This window comes from Electrona antarctica (genome assembly GCF_951216825.1).
Source record: "Electrona antarctica genome assembly, chromosome: 3".
Classification (NCBI taxonomy): Eukaryota; Metazoa; Chordata; class Actinopteri; order Myctophiformes; family Myctophidae; genus Electrona; species Electrona antarctica.
This window is the reverse complement of record NC_136808.1, coordinates 22,420,911-22,433,085: the sequence shown is the minus strand read 5'-3', so window position 1 is coordinate 22,433,085 and position 12,175 is coordinate 22,420,911. Positions and strand designations below refer to the sequence as shown.

At 41.0% G+C, this 12,175-nt stretch overlaps 1 protein-coding gene across 1 annotated transcript; it reads left to right on the top strand.

Annotated features, from left to right (window-relative positions):
• Positions 1 to 4,185: 4,185 nt before the first annotated feature.
• Positions 4,186 to 5,842, top strand: rnf224 (ring finger protein 224; the record flags this gene model as incomplete). The annotated part of the gene is made up of 2 exons (XM_079496249.1): positions 4,186 to 4,419; positions 5,474 to 5,842. 2 exons carry the CDS (start codon positions 4,186 to 4,188, stop codon positions 5,840 to 5,842), a joined length of 603 nt encoding a protein of 200 aa, XP_079352375.1.
• Between the last annotated feature and the right edge of the window lie 6,333 nt (positions 5,843 to 12,175).

The following is a 12,175-nucleotide window of genomic DNA, read 5'->3' as shown; positions in this document are numbered from 1 at the left end:
TTCCACTGACTAGAGTCTAGTCAGTGGAAATGTCTTCATTGTCTAGTCACTAGACAATGAAGACTTTCAACTTGAGCCTGACTTCCATCAGCACTTTTAACAGTCCAAATCCAGGATCGTTGTGAAAATGTAAAGTCTCCACTCCACTGCTATTTCTTTATTCTTGCTGGTTGAGGCTTTGTTTAGCTTGGACCACTGATTGGGTCTTTAAAACAATTAACCGTCTATGTGAAAGTGAATGCTTATTTGATTTTGCCTCTGCATTCTTGTTCATTTGAAAGGTTGTTTTTGACGAAGGAAAGCTTGTCACTTGGCAAAGAATTAAAAAAACGTACTAAGCACATGACCCTATAGTGTCCCTAGTGTAAAAGGTGAACATTATGCCAAAAAATACTAGCTGCTTCACCAGCTCACAATGTATTGCTTTGTATCGGGTTGTGTAGATCGGCTATTTTCTGCGAAGAGAAAATGGAGGGGGAAAAGGAGCGGGCCTATTCTAAAGCCCTGGGGGAACGCGGTTAACGAAGTATAGGCCTAGAGGGTTGTAACGGGTTAAGTCACAGGTTCACAATAGAACTGGATCTCTGACTGAGTCTCTTTGGTGGCATGCATTTTTAAAGAGAGGCGAGGAGAAAGTTATTCCAAAGTGTTTGATTTTCATCTGGTTAACCTCTCTACGTGTGTGTGTGTGTGTGTGTGTGTGTGTGTGTGTGTGTGTGTGTGTGTGCCCCCCCCTCAACAAGGACGGCTGTGGTCCATTGAAGAGTGTGGTTCAGGAAACGGCCTTGGCTCTCTCGTCACAGTGACTTCAGAAACCATGGCAACGACGACGACATTCCACTGGAGTTATGAAAAAAAATAACTGGTGGGCATTTTTATTTTATTTCTTTTGCATTTTAATTAGCTGGATATAGCATTATTACATCAACCAATACTAATTCCTTCTAGGATCAGATCCGTGGTATTGTATTCAAGCAGCAGTAGGAGTATCAGTAATAATGATATAATTAGTATAATACATTCATATAATACATTGTTGCTATATTGTGACCAGTGTTGGGCAGTAACTAGTTACTAGTAATATATTACAGTAATATTATTACTATTTACTTTATTAAATTATCACATATTACATATTACTTTTTGTTTTGTTGGCTGTTGGCTTGAAAATATTGAATTTAAAAGGTTGAGAGAGATTGCTGCTTTATTTTATAGCATTTTAAGGTGATTTGTGACTTCTTATTATTCAAAACAATTGGATTCAGTTCTAAAATAAGCTGACTAAACAGATTGTATTGTACATCCCTTTTTTGCGGGTGTGGGGGGCGCACAAGTAATATGTAATATTATATAATATGTAATATATTAGTTTTGATTCCAAGTAATAGTAATGTAATATTATTACTTTTCCTAAGGAGTAATAAGTAACATATTACTCTCCTAAGTAATATTGCCAAACACTGATTGTGACGTGTAAACCTCTTATACTTACAATTGTAGCCTATACTTATACAGCATCACAACGCGGTTTGAGCTTGTAGATCTGCTAGGTTTGAGCTTGTAGATCTGCTAGGTTTGAGCTTGTAGATCTGCTAGGTTTGAGCTTGTAGATCTGCTAGGTTTGACGCGTTTGTAACAGTTTTGGACATGTGAGGTTTCTATATATGTATCTTCATAATATAATATGACACGGTATGTATCTATATCTACCTTGACATGTATGACAGTATTTCGCATTTGACGGATCAGTTCATATATTCTGCATGATGGTTTTGGGCCACTCTATTGTTATGCAACAGTCACCATAGGTTGCCCGTGGTTACATTTACACACATACGTTATCAAATATTCATGCAGGGAAAGTAGAGTATAGGTTTACACAGCATGCAGCGCTCTGCCCAGTAGGCCTATACAACCAGTCTAAACTGGTCCATGCCCACTCTGCCCAGTATACAACCAGTCTAAACTGGTCCATGCCCACTCTGCCCAGTATACAACCAGTCTAAACTGGTCCATACCCACTCTGCCCAGTATACAACCAGTCTAAACTGGTCCATGCCCACTCTGCCCAGTATACAACCAGTCTAAACTGGTCCATGCCCACTCTGCCCAGTATACAACCAGTCTAAACTGGTCCATGCCCACTCTGCCCAGTATACAACCAGTCTAAACTGGTCCATGCCCACTCTGCCCAGTATACAACCAGTCTAAACTGGTCCATGCCCACTCTGCCCCAGAGAGTGTTAGAGGGGCAGGGGCTGAAATTCCATAAGAGGGCATGCACTTTTAGACAAAAATAGCAGATCTACAAGCTCACAACGCCCGAGGAAGGTGCTAGACTAGAGGAAAGGTCATGATGAGGTCATCATTATCAGTAGGTTTCACTTGAAGGGGCTCAGTAAATTCCACGACAAGCTAGCGACTATTTAATAACATTAAAATAATGATTGTGTCGTGTAAGGTAGGATTTAGAAGCTACAATCCTATTACAGTGCTAATACATGAATCAGGGGCTCCAAATATGTTTCAGCTAAAAGATAAATGTGGCGTCTCCTCTGTACCCAAACTCACAAACCTTAGGAATGAGGTTGTGTACGTTGTACGTCTCTCCAGCGCTTTAGTAAGCAGAAGATTGAAACACTCAGTCCAAAACAGTGTTGATTTCGACAGCAAATTTAGATTTTAGTTTTAGTCATAGTCTCTTGAATACTATTAGTCACATTTTAGTCACCCGGAATGTTTTAGTGTTAGTCTAGTTTTAGTTGGATCTCTTTTCCATTAGTCCCTTCCTAACATTTAGCTTAGTTTTAGTTGGATCTCTTTTCCATTAGTCCCTTCCTAACATTTAGCTCTAGTTTTAGTTGGATCTCTTTTCCATTAGTCCCTTCCTAACATTTAGCTCTAGTTTTAGTTGGATCTCTTTTCCATTAGTCCCTTCCTAACATTTAGCTCTAGTTTTAGTTGGATCTCTTTTCCATTAGTCCCTTCCTAACATTTAGCTCTAGTTTTAGTTGGATCTCTTTTCCATTAGTCCCTTCCTAACATTTAGCTCTAGTTTTAGTTGGATCTCTTTTCCATTAGTCCCTTCCTAACATTTAGCTCTAGTTTTAGTTGGATCTCTTTTCCATTAGTCCCTGCCTAACATTTAGCTTAGTTTTAGTTGGATCTCTTTTCCATTAGTCCCTTCCCAACATTTAGCTCTAGTTTTAGTTGGATCTCTTTTCCATTAGTCCCTGCCTAACATTTAGCTCTAGTTTTAGTTGGATCTCTTTTCCATTAGTCCCTTCCTAACATTTAGCTTAGTTTTAGTTGGATCTCTTTTCCATTAGTCCCTTCCTAACATTTAGCTCTAGTTTTAGTTGGATCTCTTTTCCATTAGTCCCTGCCTAACATTTAGCTCTAGTTTTAGTTGGATCTCTTTTCCATTAGTCCCTTCCTAACATTTAGCTTAGTTTTAGTTGGATCTCTTTTCCATTAGTCCCTTCCTAACATTTAGCTTAGTTTTAGTTGGATCTCTTTTCCATTAGTCCCTTTCTAACATTTAGCTCTAGTTTTAGTTGGATCTCTTTTCCATTAGTCCCTTCCTAACATTTAGCTCTAGTTTTAGTTGGATCTCTTTTCCATTAGTCCCTACCTAACATTTAGCTTAAGTTTTATTTGGATCTCTTTTCCATTAGTTCCCTCCTAACATTTAGCTCTAGTTTTAGTTGGATCTCTTTTCCATTAGTCCCTTCCTAACATTTAGCTCTAGTTTTAGTTGGATCTCTTTTCCATTAGTCCCTTCCTAACATTTAGCTCTAGTTTTAGTTGGATCTCTTTTCCATTAGTCCCTACCTAACATTTAGCTTAAGTTTTATTTGGATCTCTTTTCCATTAGTTCCCTCCTAACATTTAGCTCTAGTTTTATTTGGATCTCTTTTCCATTAGTCCCTTCCTAACATTTAGCTCTAGTTTTAGTTGGATCTCTTTTCCATTAGCCCCTTCCTAACATTTAGCTCTAGTTTTAGTTGGATCTCTTTTCCATTAGTCCCTTCCTAACATTTAGCTTAGTTTTCATTTAGTTTCCATTTAGTTTTCGTCAGTGAAAAAAAGGTAGTTGAGGAACATTCTTTTGTCATAGTATTAGTCGACAAAATCAACACTGGTCCAAAGCTACTTTTCCGTTGATGTTCTCCCGTCAGAAAGATGGCGGAAGAGGATGAGCCCAACCCGTTCAGCGGCCCGGCAGCCCAGCCCGGGAGCTTGGTGACGCTGGAGGCGCCCCTGGTGAGGCTGCCCGGAGACGGTCCTCCCAAGCTGGACTGCATCGTGTGTTTCGCTGGTTTCAACCTGAGTGACCGCCTGCCCCTGCGCCTGTACTGCGGCCATACCTTCTGCCAGGCATGTCTGAAACGACTGGATACGGTCATCAACGATCAGGTTGGTGGAGGAGGAGGAGGAGGAGGAGGAGGAGGGCACGTTTGAATTTGGGGGGCGGCAGAATCCATGCATCTGCTTTTGATATTCCCCTCTATATATAGATCAATCTTGGATGGCACTTACACCCGCCTTCTAATGAGAGCGCAAAATCTGTCTTGGAAAAGCCACCCATCGACTAATCTAATATACGGCAACCTTCCCCGTGTTTCTTCACTAGTTCTTCACTAGTTTGTCCACAGTTTGCCGGCCACTGCTACAGAGCTGACAATGAGGTTATATCTTCCCTTCTTCTCTGGAGTCCTGTCTAAAAGCAGACCAGAGGTAGAAAACTGTCGTTCCCTGATGTCATCGCTAGGGACACATGCATCAGTAAGCAGGAACTGGGGGTGGCAATGAGGGACCGGAAAGTCTGGCGTGATATTGTGAAATCCATGATCTCGACCGCGGTCGAAAAATGATGATGATATACAGTAGATCAATCTGCAGACGTCTACATTAGTCTATTAGATGTCTTTAGCGGTGGTTCTGAAAATATTTGAAAGAATGTGAGTGAAACAGTTTAACAAATCTTGTATGGGGGTCTTTGGCACAATTGCAACATATTTTCAGATGGGTGAAATACATTGACCAAAAAACTTCACTTAATGCGGCCCACAGGTTCATAGGCCTATAACTGAATTCTGATATATTATTGATTTCAGCTAATTACTATTTGCATTTGAAATTAAATAAAAAATTTTACTTTTCAGGATTCCAAATCAAAAATAGCAAAATATAGCAAAAACAGCTGATCTATAAGCTCAAAACGCGACATTTAGTGGCCCTCTCCATCGTTAAAGTTGCCCACCCCTGCATGGTGTAGATATGCGGTATAATAGACATGTCTTCAGAGGTCTGTCGTCGAATAGACGTCTACACCTCATACTGTATGTCCCAAACTTGTACCTTTCGGGATTCAAATCTGAAAATAGCAAAAGTGGTACAAATAGAAAACGTGCCGCTTGTAGATGATCTGCTACTGTTCACACCGTTGTGTCTGTGTCATTTCTCCTAGATGTGGATCCCCTGTCCTCAGTGCCGTCAGAACACGCCTCTGCCCAGAGTGGGAACCAGCGGCCTGGACCTGGACTTGGCTTACTTCCTGGCCGTCAAGGCGGAGCTGGATCCCTGTCCCTCCCAGGCGTCCCCCGGGAGGTCCAGACGAGCGGGACAGGGCGGGGGGACGCTGTCCGCCGGACTTCCTGCCTGCTGGGATGATGAGAAGCTGTGGTCGGGGAAGTCCGGCGTGGTGGACATTCCACCGTCCGAATCGGCCGCCTGGCCACGCGTGGGATTGGCCGAACCGAGGTTCCATCGCTATAGCAACTGTTGCCCTGCGTCCCTGTGGTTCTGTTGCATGTTCTGCTGCCCGGGCCGATGCTAGGTGCTTTTGAGGGGTGCTGCTAGCCCCTCCTATATTCAGCTATTAGCGTAGATCTTCGTCGTACACAAACATTAAATTCCCATTGACAATGAATGGAGAATTGACGTCATATGTGGAGGAGCAAAACGGCTACTTTTGTCCTACACAAAGATTAAATTGCCATTGACAATGAATGGACCATTTTACGTATAGTTTCTGAGCAAATAGGCATAGTGTATATTATACGTCATGATGATGTACGATGTTAAGAGCGCCCCTCACTCAGATTGTTTTTCTCCAAAGACCTATTATACTGTATGACATCATCACCATGATGTCCCGCCCTTATGGCGCTTGCAATAGTAAACCACAATGCTGCAAATCTACCTAGAATAATACATTGGCTTAAATGGATATTTCACTATAGTCAGGCTTATGTGAACGCCCCAGACAGTTTTTAAGTTGCTCGATTCAATATTTAGATATTTGATATTCTTTTCAGCTGCCCTGCCCCCTTCATATATAAACCCATTGAAACTTCAAACTCCATTTCAACCATGATAGATTCATCGAAAACACCCAACCTTTTCTTTTCCTGGTGACTGATATTGTCCTTCTTTTGTCTCCTCCGTCCTCCTGCTGTAGGCGCTTATTTTCCAAAACAATTATAAAAAATACATCGAAAAAGTAATTAAAACAACACGGCCCCTAAAGGACAATATCAGTCACCAGAAAAAAGGACGGGTGTTTTCGATGAATCTATCATGGTTAAAATGGAGTTTGAAGTTACAATGGGTTTGTATATGAAGGGCCGCCGCCCCCAGCTACAATGAATATCAGATAACTAAATACTGAATCAAGCAACTTAAAAACTGTCTGGGGTGTTCACATAAGACAATAAAATGACCAAAAGTTTTTTTTTTAAAGTGAAATATCCCTTTAAGGGAGGACGGGCGGGCGGACGGACCACATCGTCACCGACGTCACACTCTTTTCACCATGACTCAGCCATAACCATATAAGGACTTCTCATAGCAGCTACATCCAAATATGGAGTGTGTTGTCTATAACCTCAGTGTGTCATCGCAGTGTCAGGAGTAAACAAATCAGTCAGCTCCATAAATGGGCACAAAAAGGGGCATGCCCTGGGCATATACTGATGATGGCATGAAGGACTCCCAGATACAGAGATCTATCTCCATATATGGGCATATCAGTCGGAACGACCTAGGTGTTAGGGCCACGTAGCGGCCCAAACCTCTATACAAAATGATACGTTGTATTAAGTATTTGAATGACAATAGCTATACCTTTGTTTACATAATTCATGATCAGTTCTAACTTCCAACACCATTGCTTTCCCCCTGAAAATGTTAATTGGTTTGCTTTTCATGGAGGGGAATCTAAAAAGAAGACAAATGTTGTTTGCCACTGTACGTGATTTGTTACTTTTCAACAAAGAAAGACATTGCAAGATGGAGGCATTTTCTTCCAAACGTTAGACTGTCAATATTGGTATAGTGGTATACTATACATGAGCTATAATCCTCTACCAGTCTACGGTGTCATTCCAATGAATAATCTATCACGCATCCTCTTGCACTCCCTTATTTCCTTGTGTCAGACTGTCAGTATTGTCATGTCACCCATTCAAATGGACTCATTCATATCCAGATGTACAGTATGTTGGTTACTTGTTATGCTATTTCGATAAACGCATCGCTGTCAGCAGTGTCAGGTGGAATCTTTGTACGTCCAAAACTGTTGAATGGTGCATTTATATAGCGCCTTCACATCCAAGGCGCTTTACAGATATTGTGCATTACATTCACCCATTCACACACATTCATTATTTCATTCATACACCGATGGTGGAGGAAACCATGCAAGGCACCAACCCGAATGCCACAGACGAATAACAGTCTAAGTCCACACTATTGATCCATAATGTATAAATGATAGATAAGGGTTCAGGACAACGAGGCCTTTTCGTGGAGGGGTCAGAATGAAATTTGGACTTAGACTGTTTTTCGTCTGTGGTACTGGGAGCTCTGGGGGAGCCTGGGTTTGAACTGCTAACCTTGCGGTTCCCATCCGGTCACTCTACCCCTGAGCCACTGCCGCCCCCGTACGCTGTTATACTTTTCAAGCTGTATCATTTTAGTTGTTAATTGGTATATATCGTTGTCGAGAAGAAACCTCTTATCTCTAAATTCTAATTCTTCTTTTTTCATAAAAAAATACTTCGTCACACGAAAGTATCAAAAGTAGCAGATGTACAAGCTGGAAGCGCTGGGCCAAGCAACACGTATTTTAGCTTTTGAATTTGAATCCTGAAAAGCAACAGTTGTTTGGGACATATGAGGTTTCCACCTGACAGAGATGATGAATCGCAACATAATTATTATTTTTTTCCCTGAAAACTTGGGTAGGATTTAGAAGGTGTTTTTAGAATCAGCCTCAGGTATAAATGGGTTGTCACAATACTATACCAGCCTTGCCCATGGTGTCTAAGGTTGTGAGTTAAAGCACTGGGTGGTGCAGAATAAACATGTAATAAGTCCTACTCATGCACTGTGCTGTGTGGTTTAGAGATGCATGGTTTTCAAGGACTGACTGACTGACTGACGAGACAACAGTAAAAAAAAGTATTTACTGTAGAGTACATTATGTACTCTAACAGTAATTCTGGGCCACCTCTTAAACAGTATCTGTACTCAAGGATATTAAAATGTCTGACAAAATTTTATATATATTTTTTTAAATCTCTGGGACTTTATGCTTTTGCTTTTATTTTAATATTTAATGATTTTGCTTTTCTCGTTGTTATGTTATAGCTGTGTGTTGCAGATGTAGAGATTTTGTAGAGATCAGCCAAAGTGAAACTGCTTTGCAAGTGTAGGGATACAATCATCTGAAGTGATCATCCAATGACAGAACAGAGAGTTTGTGTTCCATCACGTGTCTTTAGTAAATGGTAAATGGTAAATGGTGCATTTATATAGCGCCTTTATCCAAGGCGCTTTACATAGATTGTGCATTACATTCACCCATTCACACACACATTCATACACCGATGGCGGCGGAAGCCATGCAAGGTAACAACCAGCACATCGGGAGCAATTTGGGGTTCAGTGTCTTGCCCAAGGACACTTCGACATGTAGACAGGAGGAGCCGGGATTCGAACCGCCGACCCATGGATCATTGGACGACCTGCTCTACCTCCTGAGCCACATCCGCCTTTTAGTGCTTTGTTATCATGGAGAAACCATGATAGAACACAGAGGGTGTGATAACTTAGTGTTAAGCGTCTGTCCACGTGATCCAGACATTGTGGGTTCAAATCCCACTATGCTTTGTACTCTGAAACTTTACTTTGAAGATAAAAGCGCACAGAAATCTAACCCAGTCTGCAAAGGTAGTGATGATCAGTGATATATGTTTGCACTGCAGCACTCGCAGGTTCAAACCTCAAGATTGGAGTTTCTAGGTGAAAGTGCTTTTTTTTTACGTGCCAAAATCTGCCATTGACCCCCATTATACATTTCTCAAATGTAAAAGCACTATATTTCTAAAACTGTGAAACATTTCAAAGATTCATTTTCAGGCAAACATGTCCACCGTAAGATGAACCTAAATAGGTTTGAATGGAGTTTCTTGTGCTATTGCCATTGAGAATGCATTGGGCGTTTAAGTTAAATAACTCAGAGACTACAAAACATTTCAAAGTAAAAGGTTCCAGCATGTGTCTCCACAGTAAGCTGAATTATAAAAAGTGTGAATGGAGTTTCTAGGTGAAAGTGATTTTTTGACGTGCCTAAAGCTGCCATTGAGCCCCATTATACATTTCTCAAATTTGAAAGCACTATATTTCTCAAACTATGAAACATTTCAAGGATTCCTTTTCAGGCAAACATGTCCACCGTAAGATGAACCTAAATAGGTTGGAATGGGGTTTCTAGGTGTAAGTATGTAGGACTAGTAGCATGCCAAAGTTGTGCTATTGCCATTGAGAATGCATTGGGCGTTTAAATTACCTAACTCAGAAACCACAAAACATTTCAAAGTAAAAAGTTCCAGCATGTGTCTCCACAGTAAGCTGAATTATAAAAAGTGTGAATGGAGTTTGTAGGTGAAAGTGATTTTTTTGACATGCCTAAAGCTTCCATTGAGCCCCATTATAAATTTCTCAAATTTGAAAGCACTATATTTCTAAAACTATGAAACATTTCAAAGATTCCTTTTCAGGCAAACATGTCCACCGTAAGATGAACCTTACGAGGGAGGGAGAGTGAGCTAATTTTACTTTGAGTCCAAGGGAGGGTGATCCAATTTTGATAATACAATAGGCCGTGTTTTTATAGGCCTATATATATTTTTAAGTAAGTAAATAAGTAAATGTTACCCCTCTGTTGCTTTCACTTGGTACTTACCGTACTTCACATTCCCAACATCCTCGCCGTTGGGCAGTTTCACTGTGCGTAAACAGCTGCCATGACTTTCTATCGTCACATCTAATTAAATCTAACCAGGTGAGGAGTGTGTGAACAATATTTTGATCATCTCAATTTACTTCCTCCTATAGCTTTACATTAATTTATTAAGTGTTAATAGAAGGCAGAGGTAAAATGATTAACGAACCACCATCCACCATGTCTTCCTCTTCTCATAGCATAAATACAAATTAAGGAGGCCATTATGTTTTAGCAACATTTGTCTGCTTGTCTGTGTTATTAGCAGGATATATGGAGCAATTATGAACAGCTTTGCACAAAACCTGGTTGAAAGGTTTGTGCTGAAGGTCCTGAAAAAAGAAAGAAAGAAAGGTTGGTCCTGAACCAGGGAAGAACTGATTTACTAACACCACAATACTCACCCAGGAAGAACTGACTGCATGGTCACTAACACCACAATACTCACCCAGGAAGAACTGACTGTATGGTCACTAACACCACAATACTCACCCAGGAAGAACTGACTGCATGGTCACTAACACCACAATACTCACCCAGGAAGAACTGACTGTATGGTCACTAACACCACAATACTCACCCAGGAAGAACTGACTGCATGGTCACTAACACCACAATACTCACCCAGGAAGAACTGACTGTATGGTCACTAACACTACAATACTCACCCAGGAAGAACTGACTGCATGGTCACTAACACTACAATACTCACCCAGGAAGAACTGACTGCATGGTCACTAACACTACAATACTCACCCAGGAAGAACTGACTGCATGGTCACTAACACCACAATACTCACCCAGGAAGAACTGACTGTATGGTCACTAACACTACAATACTCACCCAGGAAGAACTGACTGCATGGTCACTAACACTACAATACTCACCCAGGAAGAACTGACTGCATGGTCACTAACACTACAATACTCACCCAGGAAGAACTGACTGCATGGTCACTAACACCACAATACTCACCCAGGAAGAACTGACTGCATTGGTCACTAACACTACAATACTCACCCAGGAAGAACTGACTGCATGGTCACTAACACTACAATACTCACCCAGGAAGAACTGACTGCATGGTCACAAGAAGTTATTGGGGGACATGGCCACCAGACGCACCGCAGAGACTAGAGTCAAACTGCCATCTTGGCAGAAAGAGTTCTGTGAGTGTGATCTACTGCAGTGCTTCTCAAACTTGATATTTGACTTCTAGATCTGCTATTTTTGAAATAGCCAATGTATGAAATGTGGTTAAAATGCTTGTGAAGCTGTGTTAACAAATGTAGCTTGGGACCCCACCCATGTACATACTGTACGTACGGCAAAACTGTCTGATGTTAAAAAAGAGGATTTATTTCCCTCTCTTGTTTGTTCGTGTTAGCCGGTAAGCAGTTGGCAAAACCTGGCATGGATACTGTAGAAAAATGACACATGTACATCGTATTAACTTTATTACTGCCGCTAGGTGGCAGCATAAGCACACGTACTGTATGTCATGCATCCGCTATCACTCTACGCTCCTTGTTTAATTTCCGGGTTATTCAGAGAGGTGGGGGCTGTTGTTGTGAGCAGAGTCATCGTTAGTCGTCATACCCCTTAGCTATCATTACAAACAGTTACATGTGCTCAACGATATGATACAAACTAACAAATGATATACGATTGCCGGAATGTGCGACGGCTCACCATGGACAGCTCTCCATAGTCACTACTTTCATATGAGTATACGTAGTTAGCACCTTTAGTAGCTTTAGCTACGATTACAAACGTAGATGGCAGAGAAAAAGTTAATTGCCAAAATTTGACCTATGTGTACTTAATTATTAGACCCACAGAAATAGATACAAAGCAATAAAAACATTGCATTGGCAAAA